General features: G+C 42.4%; 3 protein-coding genes across 5 annotated transcripts; all 3 read left to right on the forward strand.

Moving 5' to 3' along the window:
• Positions 1 to 1,672: 1,672 nt before the first annotated feature.
• Positions 1,673 to 3,472, forward strand: LOC308333649 (glucosidase 2 subunit beta-like; the record flags this gene model as incomplete). The annotated part of the gene is made up of 1 exon (XM_080790105.1): positions 1,673 to 3,472. The coding sequence occupies one exon, from the start codon at positions 1,673 to 1,675 to the stop codon at positions 3,470 to 3,472; it is 1,800 nt and encodes a 599-aa protein (XP_080646231.1).
• A 2,019-nt stretch (positions 3,473 to 5,491) lies between these two features.
• adprm (ADP-ribose/CDP-alcohol diphosphatase, manganese-dependent) lies at positions 5,492 to 8,809 on the forward strand. Its single transcript, XM_080789785.1, has 3 exons — positions 5,492 to 6,279; positions 6,644 to 6,766; positions 7,858 to 8,809. Exons 1-3 carry the CDS (start codon positions 5,682 to 5,684, stop codon positions 8,160 to 8,162), a joined length of 1,026 nt encoding a protein of 341 aa, XP_080645911.1. The 5' UTR covers positions 5,492 to 5,681; the 3' UTR covers positions 8,163 to 8,809.
• Positions 8,810 to 10,031: 1,222 nt separating this feature from the next.
• map2k4b (mitogen-activated protein kinase kinase 4b) lies at positions 10,032 to 24,225 on the forward strand. 3 transcript variants are annotated; one of them, XM_080789690.1, is made up of 13 exons: positions 10,032 to 10,247; positions 10,891 to 10,926; positions 11,459 to 11,491; positions 13,762 to 13,867; positions 14,545 to 14,719; positions 16,432 to 16,551; positions 16,886 to 17,005; positions 17,103 to 17,154; positions 17,250 to 17,377; positions 19,320 to 19,397; positions 20,136 to 20,284; positions 20,739 to 20,784; positions 22,153 to 24,225. In XM_080789690.1, exons 1-13 carry the CDS (start codon positions 10,118 to 10,120, stop codon positions 22,264 to 22,266), a joined length of 1,287 nt encoding a protein of 428 aa, XP_080645816.1. In that variant the 5' UTR covers positions 10,032 to 10,117; the 3' UTR covers positions 22,267 to 24,225. The 3 variants fall into 3 exon arrangements, with proteins under 3 accessions (XP_080645816.1, XP_080645818.1, XP_080645817.1); XM_080789692.1 differs by lacking the exon at positions 11,459 to 11,491 and having other exon boundaries at positions 13,774 to 13,867; XM_080789691.1 differs by lacking the exon at positions 11,459 to 11,491 and having other exon boundaries at positions 10,033 to 10,247.
• Positions 24,226 to 26,463: the final 2,238 nt, after the last annotated feature.

Here is a 26,463-nt window from a genome sequence, read left to right on the forward strand (position 1 = left end):
CACAGCTGCTTGCCCCCACGTCAGTTTCCACTGCGCAGACGCAGGTTGCCGTCCGGCCTTCGTTCCTTCCTCGCGCGTCAACGACGGAATCTGTGACTGCTGTGACGCGACGGATGAATATAACAGCGGCGCTCCGTGCCAGAACACCTACAACAGGGAGGCGGGGGCAGTACAAGCAACACACGCAGGATGAGGCCTCAGGAACCCCCCGCATGTCCTGCCTGTGCTCCTGGTTCTGCTGGTACTGGTACTGGTAGCCGCCAGGCTCTGTGCTCCCACCATAAACAGGAGGTTTCACAAGCGGGATACACGCTACATTCTTTGAGAGGCCTCTCTTCTACCGAATGTCTGCTGACACGCCGGGACAACAACGCTCCACACGTCCCAAACTCTTCCCCCTCCTGACTCCAAAACTACGGAATGCACTTCCCGTCACAGTCTGCAGCCTCACTCCCAATCTTCCGCCGTATAGTCTGAAAACCCACCTCTTCAGACTCCACCGTGGCCCGTAGCACTTGCCCTAGCCCACTAGCCCCTTAGATAGCATTTTATGTCGACTTAGAGAGTATTTTAGACAGACTTATAGCTCGTTACGTAGTCATAGCACTTTATAGTACACATGTATAATAGTATAGTATGTATAGTTGACATAGATACTCCACTGTTACGTTCTTAGTTTATACATGATTCATGATAACTACTTTTTATATATGTGATGTATGCCATGCTTTTGTTTTTGCTTAAATGTAAGTCGCTCTGGATCAAGAGCGTCTGCTAAATGTCTAAATTGTAAATGGAGGCACTGAATGATACCCTGAGGAACGCAGTGATTATTGGCAGACAAGGATTCAGTGGAGGCAAGTTTTCAATGTCATTCATCATAGGCAGAACCTCCACAATGCTGGTGCGGAAGGAGTCTTCCTTTGTTTGCAAAATAGCCACAATGTTTAAAGACGAGTTACTGAATGGTTCTCGAGACATGCAAAGGACAGACATAGCAGACACAGATGAATTTAGTCAGCCGGCATCCCGCTGTAGTGTCTACTATCAAGACAGGGTATAATGATGGTGTGGCTTCTATGTGGTCAGTCTATGATTTGTAGGGCGGCTGCGGCAGGTCGTCCAATGATCCCTGGGTCGGCGGTTCGAATCCCAGCTCCTCCTGTCCACATGTCGAAGTGTCCTTGGGCAAGACACTGAACCCTACATTGCCTGCAATGAGTTGGTCGGTGTGAGCCTGCCACCATTGGTGTGTGAATGTGGGAAGTGAGGACACTGGCGTCGATGTATGAATGAATGAATGAACCATTGTAAAGCGCTTTGAGCACTTGGAAAAGCGATATAAAAATGCAATTCATTATTATGATCTTGTCATCTATGATGTCAGTAATCTATGACACCATGCCATGATGTCAGCCATCAATATATTTGAGATACGTCTTTGAACTGATGGCGGTGTGCACAAGACATTTTGCCACTTATCAGTAGACAATCCACTTTAATCCGCAAGATTAGCCACTCACACAGACCCTCTTCAAGGACAGTAGTATCCAAGGAGCCATGCCATATTAACAAGTTCACAGTTCAACAGGTGTTGAGAGGCTTTCTCTAACTGGCAAAACAAGGGGTGTTCTGAGAATACTATAGCCAGAGCCGGCTAACGCTCTTCATCATGTCTAGCAGGTACTTACTGTTCCTGCTCATTGTGGGGGCCGTCTCATCATTAGAGGTTCAGCGCCCCAGAGGTGTTCCTTCATCAAAGGTACAGTTCTACGAGGAGAATAAACCTTTTACTTGCTTGGACGGGTCTCGTACCATTTCCTTTGATAGAGTCAATGACGATTACTGTGACTGCAAGGACGGATCTGATGAGCCGGGCACAGCCGCTTGCCCCAGTGGCAGATTCCACTGCGCAAATGTAGGTTTCCGACCTGCCGTCATTCCTTCCTCCCGTGTCAATGATGGGATCTGTGACTGCTGTGACACGTCGGATGAATATAACAGCAAAGCTTCTTGCCAGAACACCTGCAAGGAGCTAGGGCGAAAAGAGCTCCAGGTCCTGCATGAGAAAGCACACGTAGCTAAACAAGGCTTTCTTCTTAAGCAGCAACTTGTACTTAAAGCCAAGAAGGACCAGGAAGAAAAACAGAGCAAACTAAAAGTGCTTCAGGCTAGCAGGAAGAATGTGGAAGAAACGGTGGAGGCTCTGTCAGTTGCCAAGGAGACTGCAGAGAAAGCAGAAAAAGAACCTAAAGATCAGCATCTGAAGGCCTGGGAAGATCAAAAAGTGCTCATTCGGATGGAGAAGGACAGGGCTAGGATGGCCAAGGCTTTTCTGGAACTGGACGATAATGCGGATGACTTTGTCTCAGTGGCAGAGCTTCTGTCTCACATAGAGCTTGACCCAAATGTGGACGGGTCCTTGAAAGAGGCTCGGGGCTTACTGGGGGGTTTCGACAAGGTGGACATAGCGGGATTTCAGACGGTGTGGAGCAGCTTCAAAGAAAACACACTGGTTCTCCAGTATCTTCCCCATGTGGCGCCAGTAGAGGCCCAGGCAAACAGCCCGGTGCCATTAGAGACCCAGGCAGACAGCACAGCGCCAGCAGAGGTCCCCCAGGAGGAGGCCAAGGAGCCAGTCTCCAATGACCACTCTAAACCCTACCCTGAGGATCACATCCCATTGGACGAGAAGAACGATGATGATGATGATGATGATGAAGAAGAACCATGGGAACCTGAGGCTGACACCCCATTGGATGAGCAGGACGACACTAGGGAATATGACGAGGATGATGAGGATGAGGATGATGAGGAGATTCCTCCTCCTCCGAAGAAGAAGCACTCCGAGGATGACGTCCCATTGGATGGGCAGGTCGAGACCAAGGAGCATGACGAGAATGAGAAGAAGATTCCTCCTCCTAAGCACACTCGTGAGAAGGAGGACGATGGGGCAATGCCACCCTATAACGGAGATACACAGAAGCTTATTGATGCCGCTCAGAAATCCAGGGATGAATTTGGGGAGGCAGAGAGAGCTCTCGGAAAACTGCGTGATCAGGTCGGGAGACTTGAGAAGGAGCTTTCCCTTGACTTTGGGCCCAGTGCCGAGTTTTCGTACCTATATAGCCAGTGTTACGAGTTCTCGTCCGGCGAGTACATCTACAAGTTATGTCCATTCAACCGCGTGTCCCAGAAACCCAAATACGCAGGACCCACCAACCTTGGATCCTGGGGATCCTGGGCGGGACCTGATGGTGACATCTACTCTGTGATGAAGTATGATCACGGAACAGGGTGCGTCGAAGGTCCCGACAGATCCACCACCGTGACGTTAACCTGTGGAATGGATACAGTACTTAAGTCCACCTCGGAGCCCAGTCCCTGTGAATACCTCATGGAGTTCATCACCCCTGCTGCTTGCCATAAACAAAGCATGGATTTCATGCCCAATATACACGATGAGCTCTAAGTTTAACTCTTTTGCTGCGTTCACACGGGCAGACGCAAAGACGCAGTCTACCATTCATTGTCAATGGAAGTCGGTGACGTGAAGCTACAACGCAAAAGCTGCTGCAAAAGCTGCAACAGCTACAAACACACTGTAGCTTTGCATCTTTTGCACAACTGCCCGTATGAACACAGCATTTGCTTAGCCGCATGAATCCTAGCGTTCCTAAACTGGGTGAACAATCCAGGGAAATAAGCAGATCTTTGGCAAAAACAGGTGAATGTTTGGTGAAAACAGCCGATCTACGAACTTACGCGTCGTAATTGCCATTTTGTCAAACAAAATGTGATTTTACAAACACTGACATTTGTTGAAACGGGTTAAGGTGCATACTACATAGGCTTTTCCTGACAGCGTGTCCGGGTTCGATTCCAGAAGCTGCTAAAGGAGTTCTGAACATATTTTTTGTTAGAACTGCTGTTCTAACAGCCGTTACTGAACAAACTAAGTAAACACTTTATAATGAGCTGCAATAACATTGTAACTAGTAAATATCACTTGCAGCACCTTAAAACAAATTTACAAAAAGTAAGTCTATATTACAAAAAAAACTCAAGTATGGCAAGTATGGGGACAAAATATTAAAGGGACACTTCATTACCTAATACATGACTCCCCTCCCCTATCAATTATTAGCCTACACCCTGTGAAGTGTGAAGCCTTTATTAATTCCTGGAGAAAAGCCTGTGTTTTAAGCACGGTTGGGTTACCGCACGGGCCCAGGCAAGTGGCATAGCTCAGGAGGCCTTTAGCCAGAGCATTTGCATGAATTGTCACTGTTAACTTTGCATTTATTATTAAAGGGCGTAGTCATGGAATTAATGTCAATAACAGAACCTCAAACGTCTACTGTGAACTGATGGATAGCCTAAACATACACTTTGTGGATGTTGCAATAAAGAAACCATTATACCTTTTATAAGACAAGGGCATGTTTATCCTGCCAGTTTAGGACTTTAGAGGGGCATGCAAAACAGCAATGGAATGTGTGCTGTAGTGTAGATACAATTGAGAATACTTTATGTATACCTGTATATATATATATATATATATATATATATATATATATATATATATATAGAGAGAGAGAGAGAGAGAGAGAGAGAGAGAGAGAGAGAGAGAGAGAGAGAGAGAAATATCTTTGTGGTGTTGACTGCAAGTACTACCTGCCGGGGTCTTTTAGAAGTCTGTGCAGCAGCCAGCAGGGGCCCATTGTTGCATAATCCGCCTGTAAGGAGGATATGACTGGTATGAATGCATGGTTTGAATTAATAGTTATAATAAAAAACATAATAAAAACAATACAATTATAGTTAATTCAAACTGTGAACAATACATATTTTTACAGTTTGTTATTGTTGTGTTCTTTGTTAGAGGCAAGGAATACTACAAGAGCTTGCGTAATATAGTTTACTGAACGATAGTTTGCAGAGCATGAATCAACGTGTGTTTACAAGTAGGTATAGCTTGTCGCATAAACCCCATCCCCGCTCTCTAGTATGACGTCATCATTAATGTGTTCGCCCAGGTAATGACATTACACCACATCCCCCTTACTAAGGCTTGAAAAGACCCAAAGCGAAACACTCTGAGTGTAAACACTAACAGTCTCTTATGTACACATTTTAGACAGACATACACCATTAAAAACATCTGTATTAAGAAAGAAAGAAAGAAAGAAATTTCACCTATGCGCAGGAACAACGCTACAAGGATGTTCGTGAATGCCATTTACAGTATGCAACAGACAGTCTACACTAGAGTCCATAGCCCGAAGGGACGATCCCGCTTTGATTGGTTGTGGGGTAACGGCTACGCAACCATAGACCACCGGCAATGACATAACGCACACGATATGAGTCGTTTTATTGTTGTTGTTGTTTTTTTGCCCATGTGTTTTAGCCAATCACAGGCTTCACAGCCAGACTGAACCGTCCCTCCCTGCTATGGGATGAATACTATATTTGACTGTAGTTACTAGTTTCGATTGTTGTCACCTGTCCAGCTGTATCTGGTCAGTAGTAGTGCTACAAAGTACGATTTTGTTCTCACAACAGGCGTACTGGCTGCATTCCAACATGTTAACAGGACTCTGAGAAGCTACTTGGTTAAGTCTTATTGTGCAGGCTACTCAATCAGGAAACACAGTGGCATTTATAACGTAACAAGAATGGATGACAGCTGCCCGGCGCCGCCGGCTCAAAGAACGCCACTGTTTACATTCGGAGTCATAGCAGACATCCAGTACGCGGACATCGATGACGGGTTCAACTATAAGCACACGAGAAAACGCTATTACAGGAACAGCTTGCAGCTCCTGCGAAACGCCCAGCACACGTGGTCGACGTCAGCTGTCACGCCGAGATTCACCCTCCAGCTGGGGGACATAATAGACGGCTTCAACAAGAGGCACGAGGCGTCCGACGAAGCCCTGGACACCGTGATGAGAGAGTTCTCCTCCAGTCCCGTCCAGGTGCACCATGTCTGGGGGAACCACGAGTTCTACAACTTCAGCAGAAACACGTTGTTCCGCTCGCGGCTCAACAGCAGACCGGCCCACTGCGAGTGTGTCAGTGACCGCCAGGGTGGCCTCCAGGCGGACGGCATCTACGCCTACCACTTCAGCCCAGTCCCCAAGTTCAGGTTCGTTGTGCTGGACGCCTATGATGTGAGCCTTCTTGGGAGAGAGGAGTCAAGTGTGCAATACAGTAATGCACTGAAACTTTTAAAGCAACACAATGACAATGAAGACCTTAACCATCCTCCAGGTATGCACGCTTATGAATGAGTTAATAATGCATTGTGTTTAGTAAGGATCACCATCAAATAGATAGATAGATAGACTGGCCTATACAAATAACATACTTTACCGAAGGAAATTATTCATCTTTTCCCTTTTAAAATATTCTTTGACTACCATTTTAAACCAAAAATGCTCTATCTCACACTTATGCCAGTGATCACCCTCCTCTGTGCCAATATTGCCACTGGTCCCAAAGACCCCAATCTGAGAATCCCATCGTCAAATATTCGGGAAAACAGAACAGTCTGTCTTGAGAGACTACAAAGACCCTTACCCTGATTCAGAGAAAGATTGCATGTTTTGTTTTGCTTTCTTCTTTTTTGACCAAGAATCTGAGGGTCTGGAGAGAAGGTTTGTGAAGTTCAACGGTGGATTCAGTAAAGAGCAACTGGATTGGCTGGACACAGTTCTGACCTTGGCTGATGAGAGAAGTGAAAGGGTGACTGTTGTCAGTAAGTGCACTTTAGACTTTGTATATGAATTAATTCAACACACACACACACACACACACACACACGCACACTCTTCTTTTTCATTCTTCCATGTACGTGTTACCCCATACTCCGTTTGAAAATCACTGCCTTACGGCATTGGCATTATAAGCCACGGAACAAAAAGCATCTATAAAAAGCAACTATCAATTAACAACAACGTAAACTTCACAATGAGCACAGTCCACACAAAAGTAGGAAAACTGAGACAATATCATACTGTAAGTGTGTTACAAACAGTATGTTTATCGTTTCATTTCTGAGCTGAACGCGAAAACAATTTCTTCCTTTGACAGCCCTCTTTGTGAGAAAGAAAAGACTGATTGTATTTAATGATGATAAACTCAGCAATATTGTACCTCTACAGACAACAACAAGAGTTACTCTCTAAGTTGTCTCTGCAAGCTCTGGTTTCACACAGGGAGAGGGTTATGTTGTTATATAAGCATATCTGTCAATACACTCAGTGAAGTGATGAGTTCTTCTAGTGTTCTTCTGTGCATTACACCTGCATTACCTGCAGGTGCTCATAATCACCAGGCATGCAAGCAAAGTTATTTTAGGGGATTGCACGTTTTACATCGAACAATGTCCTGTGTACCACCCGTTTTGAAATTGCGTATACGCAGCATGTTCAGTGATGTAAAATGAGCATTCCCCAAAACAACTATAGCTTTGGACTCGTCGGCCACACACTGGATTTCCGTGAAACCTGAGCTTGTAGAGACAAAGATGCTATTGCTAACCCATGCTATCCGTGGAGGTGCAATAATCCCTTTTTGTCCAAGGGTTTCCATTTCCACCGACAGCCGGTTTGCTCAGACACATATGACGTAAATTATCCATTCATTGTCAAAGGCATTTAATGTTTGTGTTAAGACAGAATCTACACTACAGCTGTTTATATCAATAATAATTTGATAAGTCATAGCCTAAGTTTTACCCCAATCTCAAGTTCTGCAATTCCATGGCATGGCATGTTGAAATGTCAAGGGTGTATTGTCCCCACTGTAGGCTTTATGGTGACATTGCAAATGGTTTATTTTTGACAGGTCATCTCCCTGTACACCCCAGCTCCACGGATCCCATCTGTCTAGCCTGGAACTACGATGAACTACTGGAGATTCTCCATTCCCACGGCAGCGTGGTGTGTTTCATGGCTGGCCATGACCACGACGGCGGATACCACAGGGACAAAGATTCAGGAGTGCACTACCTCACTTTAGAGGGGGTGATCGAGACCCCGCCTGACAGTGACGCCTTCGGCACAGTCTCCGTTTATGACGACAGGATGGTTCTAAAAGGGAACGGAAGAATCGCCGATAGAGAGCTGCTTTTTCCAATGATGCCAAAGTGACAGAAAGCTCATGTAGAATTTCTCTTTGACTCATGCTACAAATTAACAGCAAAAGACACGACAATTATAACAAAGTAAGAAGCTCTTTGAATCCATTAAACTACTTATTAGTGCTATTAAAGTAGTGCAGAGTACATCAGCATGCTGCCTGAGGAACAGCTCTAGGTAAAATGCATTGCCTGTATGTTGCTTTTAAAGTGTTTGAACTCTGCCATACTTGAATAGTTATAATAACAGTCGCCCATAATCCATCCATCTCGCCCTCGTTTTATTCCGCTGACCTCACGCCGACCGCTCGGTGCGACAGTTCTTGTATTTATTTTGTTTTACTGAGAATAAGGTTAGAAATAAGTTTAGGGTTAGGCATAGTTTTACTGTGGTTAAGTTTAGGAATAGGGTTAGGTTTTTGGCACCGTTTTACTGAGGTTACGGGTAGGTTTAACCGTTTACTTTAAACATACTTTACTACTTATAGGTTACTTTAGGCATACCAGGCTGAGCAGTTCCGCCGGTTGCACGCCCAGAGCGAGTTGGTAAAAGGGCGACTTTGTTGGTATTCCTAATAGTTTGTTGCGTTCAAGGAGCTTCCTGCTTTACTTCTTTTTACACCCGTTTGGAAGCCAAACCCCAACCTTTTTTGTGGTTATTATAAATAACTACAAATGCTAATTCTCTGACTTGACAAACCCTATTCTGGGGGCAAACATTTGGAAAATAAATAGCAGATCTTCAAGCTTACATGTGCCTTGTGTTGCGACGCGTGAGGTTGTAGATTGGGTCAACTGGTACGTATGTAGTGGTTAAGATTCGTTGTGTGCTGAGAACAACAGCATAGCTAGACTGACATATTTGTTATCGTCTAAACTCTTCAACCCAAACACACACTTACCTCATCTCTGCAGATAGTTAGTTGCTACCTCAAATCTCTCTTTACTTATTTATTTTATTTTGGGGAAATTAAAAAACCAATTCATATTTTATGATTAATATAAAATCCTAAAGATTTATTTTATTTTAAGGTGACTGTTGTGGTGATATGGACATTCACTTTAAACATTAAGAATGTATAAACTGTATGAATGTTGGCCAAAGGCTACAATAAATGGAAAGACATTTTCTGTTACATGCTGATTTCTTTCATCGTTTGATTTCGATAGCTGGCTATTATGACAGCCATTATATTTTACATAAATACCTTCAGCAGAATCTATGCAGCAAATACATTATCCTAGGTTATTCAATTTCTGGCATAGCCTCACTGCCTGGTCTTGTGCAGAATGATGGGCAAAAAGGGTTTCCCTTGCCTTGACCCTTGCCAACTGGGATGGCCTAGCCCTAGTTGGAAGGATACGGGGCGGGGACGCACACAGATAATTTTCACTGTACTACATTATTACTGTATATATTTTTGTTTTTAGCATATTCTGTGTAGTCTGAATTTTCATTCGCAGTGGAGTAAAAGTCATGAGCTTTTGTCTATCATTTGTCATTAATGTTTTTCAATGAATGAGTACATGATCGAGCCTCGAGGACCCTGGTCCCTGGACCCCAATGGAAACAAGCCGAAAGGCTTTCTGGATTCATCCTTTTAGCAGACCCGCGTTGTACTTGACTTATAGGCTACTGTACTTCCCTGTGCTTGACTGCTTGTCCATGCACACTGTTAATAAAGTATTCAATCAATCAAGCAAGCAATCAATCAAAAGCTTGCAAAAATAAATCCCCACATTTACTTAATACTAACTATTATCCACTACATGGTACCCCCTACGCGTCGCTGTGTCTTTCGTGACTGACTCACCAGAGACGTGGCCGTATGGTGCAACTGCAACTGCGTTCAGCCGGCGCAGTATCCCGTTTGGAGAGAGAGAGGGCGAACTTTAGCGCTCTCTCTCTCTGCACTGCAGCCCGTTGAGCGGAGCGCTGCTGTGCTGCTGCTGGAATCCAACACAACAATGGCGACTCCCAGTCCTCCTGACAGCAACTCAACAACCTCCAGCAACAACAGCAACATCGCAGGCTCCACGTCGCACCAGCACCACCCGCAGACGCACAACCTGACCACGGTCAGCAGCAGCATGCAGGGTAGGCAGATCAGACGGGCTCTGATCACTTTTTACACTTTATTCTGGGACATTGATCTGCTTCTTTTTTTTCCTTTTTTTTTTTTTAGCTCCCCTGAAACTATGGCTACCAAGTTAGCAGTGATGCAGTAGCCCTTTCCATTAGCTTAGGCCTGCTGTGCGACAATCTAACCTTTTTATTCCCCGCACGCACTAGTCCAGCGATTTCCAGACGTGACAATCGCCACAAATCGCTTTATTTCTTTCAATATAACAGTAATGCTATCATTGGATTCCCCATCAATCGATATTAGCTCTCATATGCTTCTGCATGCATGCACCACGTACGAAGGCCTACACTTGCACTACACTGGACAGTGTCCTCCCTCTCCTCATACAAGCGAATATTATGTGCATGCATAGCTCTGTCTACTAGCCTACATTATAATAACTACGTAATTATAGCAATTCAACTCTTGTAGTGTGTTTTAGCCTTTATGTTACGTTGACGTAAATCATAATCTGACTGAAACGGGGTATATGCCACCCTTAGCAATATAGTATGTAGGCTATAATGTTTTCTTAAATGAATTGTTAACATCATTGAGTTGCATGATCTATGTGTCCCCAATTTTAGTATCAAATGTTTTATCTAAACCTTGCAGAAACCAACACGTGCTGGAGATGTCAAAATGAAACAGGTATTCAACACTTATTTCTAGGTTATTCTCATGAAACTATAGTGAACAATCCTTGAAATGCTTCCCTTGTTTTCAGCTCTGTAAATTATAATTTTTCTTCATTTACTTGCATGTCATTCCATTACTCCATTCTCTTTTGCACATTTGCGAATTGCGATATTGTCAGAACCCTGAGACATTATTCCAGAAGGCTTTACATTGGTCTTATTTTACCTTGTGCTAGCCTGCAACACATTGCTGACTTGTTCATATCTGCAGCAAACTACTTAATTTAGCTTTGGACCGGATTTACAAACGTGTATCCCCCCATACCAAGATATTCCGGATGGCGGATGTCGAGAGACTGGCTGCAGATATTGTCCTTTTTTTATTAGTCCGTCCAATAGCTTTTCACTGCTGTAACCTGCTGTTCACTCCGCAGCATTTGCACTGGCGGGTATGGTTTGATTGCTGAAATGACTAGAACAAGAACACCAAACCAAACTTATAGAAGCCCAAGGAAATGTAGTAAAATGTGTTTTCTTTACTTCAGGGTTTCAGATAAGCCTGTCTGGAGTCCCCCAAAGTAAGCATTTAGAACTCGCACACATAGCACACCGACCTCCTCTCTCTGTGGGTACATCTCAATAGTATAAAATGGCTTCCCTTGACTCTATCCATACTGACATTACAATATTGGATGATGTGAACTGTGCTGCCCGACAAACTTGGCTTCCAATGTTGTGGAGTATTATTATTTATTTTTGTTCTTTTTCCCCCCCAACTTCTGGTTGAGTCTGTTCATCACACAATGTCAGATGTGATAGAGCAAGGAAAATGAAGCCACTTAATACTATTGAAACAGCCTGTGTGGTGCTCTGGTAGTGGGGAAGTCTGTCCACTGTTCACTGCTCCTAACTAATACCAACTCAGATATGGGCAAGGAAGATTCATTTTTGCACCTGGGCTTCCTTAAAGGCTATGGGATCTGTTTTGCACCCCAGACTTGGTCCTGTTGGGCATGGTAAAGAGGACTCAACACTTTAACAACACTTGTCATCGTACCCGGGCCTAGCTAATCTGTGCTCTGAATTTAAATTATATCCTCCGATTATGGCCGGGGCGATACGACTTAAATTTCACCATTATTTCAAACCTTTGCGTCGATAATGAAAATGGCAGATGTACTGTACAAATTAGTCGACATACAAGCTGACAATTCGTTTGCATCGTGGCATGCTGTGAGCTTTAGATTTTACGCATTTTCTGTACCGTGTTGTACTATTGTACAACACAGTGTAATACAGGATTAAGTGGTTAATCAGACTAATCAGAAAATCTATTAGAAGTTGTGTCAATTTGTTTATATATAAGAAATGTAACAATTATCAGAAAAATATCGGATCATTCGATTAACCTGCATCAGCAGCAAGATTAAGTCGGATATTGGTTCTAAATATTGGTTTCAATATACTGTATTTCCGGTTAATTGCCCACCACACTGCACACAATTCACTTATTGTGTGTCTGGGAGAAATTAACTGGTAGCCAATGTATGCGGGTCACAAAAGTCAACTGTAGTTTTAATTACGTTGGCACACACATTTGAATAAAGTGTTGGATAAGTGTTGGGTCACTTTGATATCTTGAGGGAATTGCTCAAGTCTGAACTGCACAATTCAAAATGTAATCATTGGATTGGTCATGCATTGGGATTCCCACTATCAGTCTTTTGCCCATAATAATAATAATAAGTAGACTTGTACTGCCTGTTTAAACAAAATAATGTTTAATGAAAAGTTAAGGCAAAAGAAATGGCACACGTACTGTTGTCTGGGAACCCCTGCACTTCTGGGCACTTGCCTGCTTGTGTTTAAAGTGCATTTTGTGCTTCCTTTGATCTTTGAGAATATGCTTGAGACAATCCTAAAGTCCCTATAGGGTCAATCTGTGTATGAAAGATGATCTCTTTTAGAGATGGTGTTTTTCCTAGCATGAGTACCGTAAGTGAAGTTGTGATGATGATGCCACAAAATACTCTTCCGGCCATTTATTTTCTTTTGTTTTGTTTTTTTAACCTCAATATAATTACACTGTCACACGACATGGATGTTTTGGCAATATATGTTTTGTTTATTCTCTGATTATTATTATGTCTAGGGGTGCACCGACCGATACCACTTTTTCACGACCATGTAATTTATTTTTGTGTACTTGGCATAAAAGGTCAAGTTTTTTTTAAATTAAATTCAGCAATTGCAAATATTTATTTTTCCAGTTTAGGTTAAACTAAACTAGTATACAGACCTATATATACTATATACTGAGCAGGAATTGACAACCAACCAGCCAATTACAATGCAGCCGTCCCTCTGGCTCCAGAGTCTGGGTCGTGGGAATGGTAGTGCTTAGAAACATGCGGCTGTCCTTTTTAGTTATGAGAACGGTCTGTCTTAATTAGTTTTTTGCAAGAGGAAGATTGCTACTCGGCATACAATATTTTCCTACTCAATAATTGGTGCTATTTTGGACGATAAAGAACCGGCCAAATGTGTGCATTCAAGGAAAGATAGTAGGTAAATAGTAAATACAGTATGTGTTGATGCAGTGTATCAGTTCTTTGCATTTCGGGCCCGGCACCCGATATCAGTATATATCGGCTTCGGTGCACCTGTACTTAAGTATACATAGAGACATTCGACAAGGTAAGACAGGCATTTTGTCACACTGTCTGCTGTGTATATCATCATATTCTATCAGTTCTTGCTTTACATTAGTGTGTGTTGTTCACCCCACACAATACACTGTCCCTGCTGTAGGAATTTGGCTATGTTTCTTATGTCTTTGCCGTGCCAGGTAAACGTAAAGCGCTGAAGCTGAACTTCGCCAATCCCCCTGTGAAACCGGCCTCTAGACTTCCTCTCAATCCACCACCAGTTCCCTCTTTCCAGAACCCGCACATGTTAGTAAAGATACTATTGTTTCTGTCTTTCTGTGACGAGATGTGTGGTAGAGCCACACCGATATATTGACACGTTTTTTGATGACATTGGTACTATCGAACCATTATGCAGCTGATGTGTCCCGCTTTTTACCTATGTCATTGCGCATCGCTTTGTCATGTTTTTTCTCTTTTTTTTAATACGGCTTAAGCATGTACATTTCAGCATGTGTTTATTTATTTATTTTGATAATGTGTTTCGATAAAAAGTGTTTTGTGTGTTTATTTTACTAAATAGAAACTTTAATCATTTTGACATGAGTAAGTCCATTGATAATCGGCGATCTAGGACTCTCCCAAATCAAAACATTTTGTACTAAGATTGGCACGAATGCAGCTGCCAGAGATTTCTCAGCATTGCGCTTGCCCCATTGTTTTGCCTCAAATGAAAATGAAATATTGGAGAACGGAGCGAGGGGCATTCTTCAAATGTTTCTCGATTCAGTGAGGCTCAGAGATCGGCCGCCGATGAAATATCTACCACCTCGACGCTAATCTATAATGTATGTCCCTTGCTCTGTCCCACACTGTGCTTCTCTCACTTCACACCCGCTTCCTGCCCTCCTCCTCCTCCTCCTCCCCCCCCCCCCCCCCCCTCACCATCTCTTCCTGTCCTAACCGCCGCCGCCGCCGTCCAGAGAGCGCCTGCGGACGCACAGCATCGAGTCGTCAGGGAAGCTGAAGATCTCTCCCGAGCAGCATTGTGACTTCACGGCGGAGGACCTGAGAGACCTGGGGGAGATCGGCCGCGGGGCCTACGGCTCCGTCAACAAGATGGTGCACAAACCCACGGGCCAGATCATGGCCGTCAAGGTGACAGACAGCCGCCCGGACATGGGCGCATAGCTTGAGCTGGCCGTATTCTCACTCTGTCTGTCTGTTTTTGCCCCCCTTGTTGGTTTGAGGTGCAGTTCCCTCGGTCCGAAACCTTGCTAGTTTTGCCAGTCATCTCTGCCTCTCGTGTTTCAGTTATGAGGAGAAAAATAAGGCTATCTGTTCACTAGAGTCCTTTATTTACAGTGCTGGGGGTTTCTCATTGTTGTTTGCAATGAAAGGGACTTGTTATTGTATGTTCCCGTCAGCGCTTGGAGTTTCTAGCACTCGGCTCCCCAGGGCCTGAAAGTTTCAATTATTGCAAGGTTACAACAAATTGATATAGCCTAATAGGCATAATTTCAGTCATTGCTAAGTGTAGACTTAAATTAGTTGTCATTATCCTATGTTTTGTGGGTGTACACTCACCAGGCAACATCTTGCTACATGTAGTCTTAAGGCTTTTGCACACCAAGGCCATGTCTTTGTGCCAACAGTCGCGTGACAAAACAAAGTGGTCATTAAACACTCATGTTTCTAATGACCCTGCACACCGGAGATGACATTCCATGCGAGTGGAACTCTACTAGAAAGCAGACTTGTGAAATCTCACAAGCGAAACTGTAACTCGAGTCACTTTCGCTTCCTATAATTGACTCATACTAAAAGTGGCAGGGTAATAGTCTTAGTAAACAAAAACGATGTATGAGCATTGCAATCAAGTCCCAAGAACAGTTGCTATGGAAACAGCGTGCCGTTGCGCATTCCGCCCACTGCTTGCGTTCACGCCTTTTTTTTCCCTCTATAGACGATGCATTGCACCTCTAAAAACAATGGAAGTTAGGTTTTCCTCCCTGCTACATGCCTGACTGAATAATTATTTAATTTGTTTTGTTTATTTGAGTGCTAACAGAAGTTAGGCCCAAATGTCTGTCTCGCCACAACACCTTTTTTTTCCTTTCAATATATATCATTTGTTGTAATCCTTTATCAAATAGGTGGAAATCTACTCCCTCCGTTATTAAAAACAATGATAAACGTTGAACTTCATCATTCAGTGCCATACTTTTTTTTAATAGTTTCTAGCACAAATAAAATGCGATACAATCAAAACGTAACGAACTACATTAAGTCTACGTTTATGCAGTGGGCATACATGTGTGGCTATATATCCAGCCCGGGTATAGCCCGGCAAGAAGCCAGACAAATCTGCCATCGCAAAAATAAAATTGCCCTCGGCAGTCGGCAGACTTGCTCAGTTGTGATTGGGTCTCACTCCCTCCGAAGTAGTGAGGGACCAATGAGGCACCACTGCACCAGTATGCAAAAATGGGGCAGGTTCATCGCCGGAGGCATATTTGTTTAACCATTCGGGGGCGGGAACCCCTTTTTTGGTGTTTTAACTAAGCGTTGTGTTATACTTTAGCTATTGGAAAATAGCAGATCTACAAGCTCATAGCGAGTGGCGCGCTATGAGCTTGTAGGTCTGCCATTTTTGAAAAATCGTGAAATCTTTCAGAAGACTTTTTTTTTTACATTTTCTAAATGGGTTAATCCGACCCGTGGAAGTGCAGGTTCCACACACAGACTCCAGACTTAATTTCTACGCAGTTGATATTTGTCTGACTCTGGACATGCCAGGCTAGGCCAGGCCATGCCAGACCAGGCCAGACTTGGTAAGTGTGTGTAACGTGCCCCTGTTTGTCTCTCAGAGGATCCGCTCCACGGTGGATGAGAAGGAGCAGAAGCAGCTTCTGATGGACCTAGACGTGGTGATGAGGAGCAGCGACTGTCCCTACATCGTTCAGTTCTACGGCGCCCTCTTCAGAGAGGTCTGACACTCGTCGTGACCTCCATGACTCTCGCTTATTAACACTCGTTAAGACCCGAGAACGGATTATATATATATATAAATGTCTTTCTAAATCATGACGGTTTTCTGAAAAAAACCTACGTTTCTGTGTCAGCGGTTCTCAAACCTTTTCATGTCGAGGACATTTGGCCCGCGGACATTGTTTAAACAGCTAAAGTTTAAAATGGTTAAAGTGTTTGGATCTTTCCTTTTGTGAATGCGTTCTTTCCGGCGAGCAACATCGCCATGCGACAAATTTGTAAATGATGTCTTGTATTTCAAATATCACGCTGACATTTGCCCTATGCTTCCAGGGTGACTGTTGGATATGTATGGAACTCATGTCTACCTCGTTCGACAAATTCTACAAATATGTATATTGTTCATTAGATGACGTCATTCCAGAGGAAATATTAGGCAAAATAACATTAGCAGTGAGTACATGTTTTGTTATTTCATATCGAGCAACTTTTCTGAAAACGACGCGTGGAGGGCCTTCAGTTAATGTGTTTTTGCTTCTTCTCCCAACAGACCGTAAAAGCACTGAACCACTTAAAAGAAAACTTGAAAATAATCCACAGAGGTAAGTTTCTGTCACTTTTTGGTGGATTGTGTGTTTCGTTTGCACGGCAGAAAGGGTTCCGTTCAGTACCCTGTGTGTCTCCCATGTGTTCACAGACATCAAACCTTCCAACATTCTAATGGACCGAAAGGGTAACATCAAGCTGTGTGACTTTGGCATCAGCGGTCAGCTGGTGGACTCGATAGCGAAGACCAGGGACGCAGGCTGCAGGCCATACATGGCGGTAAGCAGATGGCATTATTATACTGGCTATACCAGTCAGGTGGTCAATGTTGGTATCATTATACACATTATGCTGGCTATACCAGTCAGGTAGTCATTAGTCAATGTTGGTGTCAATGTGGAATTGGTCAGTCACAAGTAAAAAAAAAAGACTTCTCACAAACATTAACTACGTTCAACCTTGCATCGCTATTTGGTATCGGACATGTCTGAAGTGAGTGGTGCAACAGCGCCCCCTGTTGGCACCCTAAACATACAGAGGTTGTTGCACCACTCAAAAAAAAAAGATATCATTTCCAAAAATTGCAGATCTACAAGCTTGCAACGCATCATGTGACACTGCTGTACAATAACCTATAATACACTGCACACATCAGACTTGGTCAAAGATGAAGCAGCAATATTTTTGCACTGTTGGAGAATATTTATCCTCAGCCACCATGATTTCTGTGTTACAATTTACGGCTATTCGTGGCGGCTGAATAATTCCTAGTCTCACACTTGACTAGGAATTCTATTTATATTAGGATAAACCTTGTGTAAAGATGACTGTAAAGATGAAACAGAAGTGGCGGACGAGGCTTCACTTCCACTTTATCGCTTACTCATCATGATGGAGCCTCCGTTGAACCGTGTGACCGTATGATGTTAGCATTTGAGAATTGCGAAAGGCAACAGTCTGGGCGACGCGAGACTACCGCTCCACTAGTTCAGAGCCTTTGACTAAGGGCCGATTCATACTCCTATTTTACCATACTGTTTCGCCGCTGTAGTGCCGAAATGATTTCGGCTCGTCCGAAATGTTCAGTAGCACCGAAGAGCCGACTTTAGGACGGTACACTTTGGTTGCATGCTGAAAATAGCAGATATACATGTGAGATTGTATATCTGCTATTTTCAGCATGCAACCAAGCATAAAACTGGATCTCTTGTCCACTAGTCCCTTCCTAACATTTTAGTCTAGTTTTTATTTGTTGACGAAATTGTCAGTATATTTAGTCTTAGTTTTAGTCATCATAGATTCGTTTTTATTTAGTATTAGTCAGTGAAAAAAGGTAGTCGACGAACATTTTTCGTCTTAGTTTTAGTCGACGAAAACAACACTGGGTGTGTCTACCTCGCGCATCGATCAAAAACAACCACTTCTCACCAACACTTACAAAAGCTGCCGAGCGTCAACATCGTGAATTGACACAGGAATGACCCTGGCTGGATGCACATCAATGGGCCATTGTGTGACCTGTAGAGGTCACACAATGTACACCTACATGTCTGTAGGTGTACTAGTCATACCACTTGATGTTATGAAGCAGTCCTACAAGAGAACGTTTGGATAATGGATTCACGAATTAAATGATAGAGATGACGTCTCTGCGAGGTAAATGTCTAATGACCCATTATGCAAGTAAAAGAAACGGAACAACAACATTCAGTATGATTTATGTTGGGGCGTTATTAAATAGGCCTACGCATGAAAGAGATTATGTTTCTGTGTATTCGCGAGCGTGACATAGCACTCCATTAGTCTAGACATCCACGGTATAGGCCCATCTGCACGTGTGGTGCAACGGCTGTAAACTAACAAAGAGAAATGTATGTGTAGAAATGTATTCCCGTCAGTCACTCCTTTTTGGTTGAAGTGGTTTAAAACCTCTCGTTGGGGAGTACGTGGGAGAACCCAGTGTAAACGTACTGGAGTCCAGATATGGGCATGGATTAGATGTTAGCCATCAGTATGTCCTCCTGGATCATCATGGCAAACGTACAGCTTGTGTACAGCACGGATAAAAGGCTATTTACACTATAGTTCCTCCTTCCTTCCATCCGCCGAAAAGGCTAATGGCTCGGGCCATTTGAAACGGCTAATGGCCCTAAAAGATCTCCACTGTGAAATACTGTGCTCGGCTTGACTGTGTGTGTGTTCTACCGTGTGGTTTTTCCAGCCCGAGAGGATAGACCCCAGTGCTTCCAGACAAGGATACGATGTCCGGTCTGACGTATGGAGCTTGGGAATCACTCTGGTGAGTCTTTTATGGTTTTTGTTATCGTGTGCATGAAACTTTTACAATGTTATGTCTGACATAAAGTTTTTTTTTTTTATTAACTCATTCTGAATGGTAACGCCTTTTGGTGTTATGCTTTAGCAATTGAAAAATAGCAGATCTACAAGCTCATAGCGCGGCACCGAGTGCCGTGCTATGAGCTTGTAGGTCTGCTATTTATTTGAACCCATTCAGGCCTGAAAATGTTTTCTAAATCATCAATTTTCGGAAAGATTTGAGGCACATTTTAACGATTTTTCAAAAATAGCAGATCTACAAGTTCATAGCAGACTTGTTGGTCTGCTATTTTTCAATAGCTAAATAACAATGTATGTTACCAACAAAAGGGGTTCCTGCTGAAAATGGGTTAAATGGTGAAAATGTGTCGCAAAGAGCGAACGTTTTTAACTAAAATATTTGATTCTGGGTGGGGGTCCCTGAAAACAACATATTTTCAGATGGGGGTCGGTGGCCAATTTCATACATTTTTGGGGTCCCTTGACATATTTCTTTTTTGAAAACCGACATAGAAATATTGGTTTTTCAGAAAACATTCATAGAATCGTCCTCGGGTCTAAATGGGTTAACCAGGGCTCTGTTATGTGTGCGTAGTAGAGGTGTGAAATAGAGTTGTACGTATACTCGTGGGTGGGCGGGCGGGGGCGAGTTCATCACTGTATATCATCAAGTGTCTGGCGGTTTGTGTTTTGTTTTCAGTACGAGCTGGCCACCGGAAGGTTTCCATACCCCAAGTGGAACAGCGTCTTTGACCAGCTGACCCAAGTGGTGAAGGGAGAGCCTCCTCAGCTCAGCAACTCGGAGGAGCGGCAGTTCTCTCCCAAGTTCATCAACTTTGTCAACCTATGGTGAATAACGATGGCGAGAATTCTGTATTAAATAAATAAGTGTTTTTTTTTTCTCTTTTTCTAGTTAAACTGCCACGCATACGGTTTTCAGGTAGAAATCTATAATAAGCAAATAATGCCATTTAAAATATGCAGGATACAGTGTTGCAATATGTCAATCCAGGAAGTAGTTTGCTGATGCAGTTAAAGAAAATAATAATAATTATATATATTTATTTTAAAACCAGTCATTTTTATATTGTATTTTTTTTATTATTATAGAAAGTGTCAACTATGAATAGATTATTATTTCATATTTTTCTCATGTACCAGCAGTGGAGAGCTACTATTGTCTAGTATTGAAGTAACTCATTGTGTTTTTGCTGCCCTCTGCTGGCAGATGCACAGGGCTGCGTTACACTCATGCATGATTATTTCTAATTGTTTGGTATTTCTCCTATCCTTTTATAACCAGCCTTACAAAGGACGAGTCAAAAAGGCCAAAGTACAAGGAGCTCCTGGTAAGTTCCTATGACACCATGTGATATTTGTTGTTCTCTCACCGACCAATTATATTAAGTGGTACTGTTATTCATTCTAAACATAAACCCTGCTTCATTAGATAGCCTACAGCACACCAGCAAACACCTGCAGTGACTGGCCAGTTGTCTCCGCCAGTTGTTCCTTGTTCCTCTTAGTTTTTGGAACTTTGCCTAACCCTATAACCTTAACCCTGGCCTTTCCACACTGGTCTGCTTTAGGGGTGCCAGATAGACATGAACCTACCAGTCCCCCTTCTTTTTTTTTTTGGCCAGGTGGTGTGGAGAAAGCCGAACAGAAAAAGATTAAAATAACCCCATCTTTGGAACGGTCTTTGAAACCCACCTCTGTAACCAGAGGCGGGTTTCACAACAAATTTGTATTCAGTAAAATATAAATCAAACCAAATTTGAATTGTATTCAAAACAAAATACAAATTTTGTTTTGAAGCAGTATTTCAATTTTACTGGAACTTTACTGTGGTCAAACTCATTCTCTTAAAGTGAACGCGTATGGTGGCACTGGGAACTTCATGAAGGCCAATAGCTAGCAGCAGATTAAGTGTTAATATTGCCGTTCAGAATGTTGGCCTTACCTGTCCGTTGAATTAGGGTCCGCCGTCTGAAACGGGTCAACAGTGTACTCCAAACTCCTGAAGGCAATAATTCCACAAAGAAAATCCCCCTAGCTCCAATTCTCTGCCCTGGTTCCCAAAGTGGAGATGGAATATCTACGGGCCAGTTGAACCTTTTGTTATCCGTTTAACAAACCAGCCAATAAAGTGTTCAATCGAAATAAAATATAATAAAACGCGCCAACTCGAGCCACTTCCAAAAAAAAACCTGTCCTTGAGCTGCTGCTGCCAGCATACAGACTGACCCCACACACTCAATCACACACCTGCAGAATATCTCAGTCATGAGTAGGGAGCCTTCTGATTGGTCCCTGACTGACTGACTAACCAAGCAGGCTCGTTCTGCCTTGTTCCGCCCTGGTTCCACCATGTTGAATTTGCTTAAACATATTTTTGGGGAAAAAACAAACATGATATGCCCAGTCACCATGCCGCACCTGTGATGTTCCATTTTTTTCTCCACTGAATAATAATTGAATACACAGAATATCAATACGAAGCAACTGAAAAGCGCGTTATTTCAATGGTAGTGGATGGAGAGCGAGGATTTTTGTCACAACCACAGGCGGGGGGGACTATAGACAAATGTGTTTGAAATGTTCTATGTTAGTGTAATATAACTAGCCCCCAAAACAAAGGATGTACACAAGTTGAACGCTGGTTTTGACGAGCTATAATCTTGAATCTGTTGCCATCTTTTTTTTTTTACTCTCAGAAACACCCGTTCATCCTGATCTTCGAGGAGCGCTTCGTGGACGTCGCCACGTACGTCATTCGCATCCTGGATCAGATCCCTGCCGCCCCCATCTCCCCGATGTACGTAGACTGATGGGAGGCAATGCAGGGGGACCCCTAAAACAACCTAAAACACTGCAGCACTACGACGGAGGGAGGGACACTGCGTACGCCAAACGCGCGGCGCGTGACATCTTTTAGCCTCCTCGGATGCAGAGTTACTTAGGAAATCACCTGTTTGTTTCACGTGTTCCAGCAAAAAGGAACAATTCCAAATTGCCCTGTGCAATATGATTACTGTTATCATTATTATTATTATTATTAATATTATTATCATCAAACAGATCCTTATGCTTCCCATCCTCAGTCAATGTTTCAGTGAAATGTCAAAATGAACCATTTTCACAGAGCAAAACGCGAAGGCAAAGCGATGTCTTAGTAAAAATGCAATGCTCGTTCTTTTTTTTTTAGTTTTTACACGAGAAAAGAAAAACAATTGGAGTATATATATATATATATATATATACTTGAACCCGATGTACACAATTACAGAATCTACCAAATAAAAATGTTGAAAAAGTGGACACTTATTACGTATGAACAAAAAATACCTATGGGATTGTACATTGTCGACCCACTATGCGTTTGTGTGTTCACCTCTGCATTTTTTAAATTATGTACAGGTGTATGCAGATAGACCTATACTGTCTAAAACACACTCTCTTATCACTCAGTTTGTTGTGGGCACCTTCACTCATGCTACATGAATGCGTATGCAAAAGTATTCTTCTTCTGGAAGCTGATTGATAGGGTAGCGTGGCTTTACTGTTTTCTTTTTTCCTTCTTCCCGATTTAGGTTCGTTTTTTTTTTTTTTATATGCAATCTGTGAGATTTTCTGTCTTGATACATGATTGGGGACAACATACGATTTCTCACATCAAATGCTACATTGCCTGATATAAACTTGCCCTGGGACATAATGTCCGCCGATGTAAATGTGTATGTGTGTGTGTGTGTGTGTGTGTGTATATATAGTACATCTTATCTGCTGTTCTTTACAGCAGTTGAGGCTTGTTCCCAAATGGAGAAAGATGTTCTTGGCAGACCCCAGTCAAGTGGTCAAGAAGAGCATATAGAGTTGTTGTGTCATGTGTGGTGACGGATACTGTAAAAGGATATTCTAAGAGCGTCACCCAGTGTTGATGGATAAAGCGAGTTGAGAATAACACATTGGTCTTTAAGCGTTTTGTACAGTTGAACGGCTCATTGGGTCAACAATACACTTGGCATGCTCTTCTTCAGTGACTCGGCATGTTCCTCTAGCTCGCACTGATGATGGAATGTTCCGTTTTCCTTTGCCAAAACCCACGTATTACATTCTGGGTGTGTCTCAACGTGGTCTTAACGTGCATCCCTGTCTCCTTGCCTGCTTCCCTATAGCTGCCTGCAGCTGGTGGGGTGCTTCATTCTCCAGACTATTGAGACGCACCCTTTTTGTCTTTCTTTTTCAGAAAGCCACGTCTACCAGTCGGGAGGGGGGGTCACCCACGATCGATATGTAACATTTAGTGGAAAGACCAACACAATTTGGAGTTGGCTAGTTAACCAAACTGAACGGTGTGCGTAAAGGGGTGAGGGTGGTGGCCATTCAACGTTGGGGTGTCGGCCATGTTGGAAAATGGCCACCAATGTCGGGGGGGGGGGGGGGGGGGGGTTTCGGGGACACTGCGTTTTTGCGACGTCACATTGCAACTATCTTGTGTAGAGACACAATTCTCTGGTCGTTGGAGAATACCGTCAGCTGTTTCCCTTTTTTATAATGCTATAAAAACCAGCCAGAATCATGGACACAAGAGAATTCTTCCTCAGACAATTATGGACATGGGAAGCTAACTTACAACACAACATGGTGAATATAAATGAGAAGTACATATTGTATAAATGGCAATTTACTAGAATGTTCATATTAGATTATAAAGATAATATCAAGGGCAATGAGTATTATATTGTATCTTTTATCGAGGGTTAAAAATAAAGTTCACGTTGAAAGATTCCAAACCTGTATGGTGGTGTTCTTGTGAATTGGACATCAATAAAAGGTACATCGCAGAAATACTTTTGCTGTGATACATTTATTGCTCGACAGTATACATGGCAGTGGAAAAAGATACTGTATTTTACAAAATAGTAAAGCGATTCGGTGGCCAAGCAACAAGGAAGCTTCTGTCAGATCATGTGATATATATATATATTGTTTTTACTTGATAACGGAAAAGACACCAAAATCAACCTCATCACATAAAACAAAGGCCAGTAGATATTTGTAATCTATATGCAAAACGGTTTAGGAAGAGAAGAAAGGAAGTCAACTTAAGTATATTGGAAGAGGATGGGCTTTAGTACATGTAACCATATAAAGCCACTTAACAAGTGCAACAGTTAATTCATAACATACAGGAAAAGGTTTGGTAAAAACAAAACGTCAAATGAGAACTAAACTAAATGCTTGTTTATAGTTTTAAAGGCACATTTATGAACGCAGAATGAATCCTCTCCCATTTAATTGCCAAACAAGATGGCCATGGCATGTTCATGTTGATTCAAATCTCAAATGTATTGACTTCTTTGCTGAACTATTAAGAGTTTTTTTTTCTTTTCTATTTTCTCCTATCAGAGTATCAAAACCTTCTCACATTATGACAGCTAGTTATAGTCTAGGGTGCAAGTTTGTGCTGTGTTATGTGCAGTTATCATTCACAGTTAAGATCTGAATATATTACTTTATTCCTATTCACAAGTGCTGGTCATTTCTGCTTCATATTTTCCCTCGGGAAGATTTATTTTAAGAAACTTAATTTCCTTCTTGAAGTGGTCGGTTCACTTTGCATCATATTAAGAGAAACTTTGGCTAAGAAATGTGCATGGTCAAAATGGTAGCAAAAGAAAGAAAATCCTAATCATAAAGGAATGTCAGTATAAATACATGATAATGTATAAATATAAATGAAAAATTAAATAAATATCTTCATGTGATTGTCTTGGAAATACAAAGGAAATGTGGAGAAAAAAAAGGACAAAATAAAACATTTTAAGTGTATATTTGGTAAAGAAAAAATACTAAAATAGAGATGACATATTAACCGTTTTCTTTAACATTCCCCTGGCTTTGTGTTAGGTTAAAGGAGCACTTGAACCCATGTTCAACCTTCTCTTCATATGATTGGTCCTCAGACAAAGCTCACAATAAGACGGGACAATTTCCGTCCACTCACGATGCGTCTTATTGGTGGACAGTGGACAGTTGAGAAACCTGCCTAATACAACCTAATGGAAACAATAGACGTTCACTTCCTGCAAATTAGTCCATTCTGGACGAGTGGACGGGAACCTCTCAGAGCTTGTAGATCTGCTATTTTTTTTTATTGTGAAAATGTGGCCTAAATTTCGAATATATATTCTTTCAGAGCGAACATTTTTAACTCAAATCTTTTGCTTCTGGGGGGTCCCTGGAACAACATATTTTTGAGATGGGGGTCGGAGGCCAATTGCATATAATGTTTGGGGGTCCTCGACATGAAAATGTTTGAGAACGACTGATATGGAAACACGGGTGTTCCAGAAAACTGTCAGGATTTAGAAGACATTTGTAGAATCGGCCTCAGGTCTAAATGGGTGAAATAGAAGCCTTTGTTATGGCATATATATTAATATATGTTTGAAGTTAGCGTTGGCTACCGGTTAATAAAGTTGTCTTATGTTCCCTCCCCCGGCCCACCCACACATGTAAAGTGTATTTTAGTACATATAAGTCCCAAATATTATTATTATTATTATTATGTCCAAACCTGTAGGTTACCGGTAGGAAGGTTTCTGAACTGTCCACAGACGCCCTCTGAGAACACAAAATTGACAGAATTGGTGATTATATAATCTTATAATGAGCATTAGTGAGAACAAATTATAATGAAGATAGTCCTAGTGGTCCTTAAAATTCCATTGACCCATTAAAGCCAGGAAGGCATTTGTGGCATTATTTTTTTTACTTAGCGTTGGCTATTAAAAAATATAGCATATATACAAACTCGCAGCGAGCTTGTACTGTACATCTGCTATTTTTGAAAAATGTAGAAAAAAAATCTCAAAGTCTCTTTATAGTTCTAGTTCTCTTTGGGGGGGGGGGGTGCATCAGGAAAACTGAACCTAGCCTTTCCATATATTTTTGATGAAAACATCTGTAATAGTTTGATGGAAAATCGCACTCTCACAACACTAGCAATGCTAATTTCACAG

Source organism: Protomyctophum bolini (assembly GCF_963924005.1).
Source record: "Protomyctophum bolini genome assembly, chromosome: 18".
Taxonomy (NCBI): domain Eukaryota; kingdom Metazoa; phylum Chordata; class Actinopteri; order Myctophiformes; family Myctophidae; genus Protomyctophum; species Protomyctophum bolini.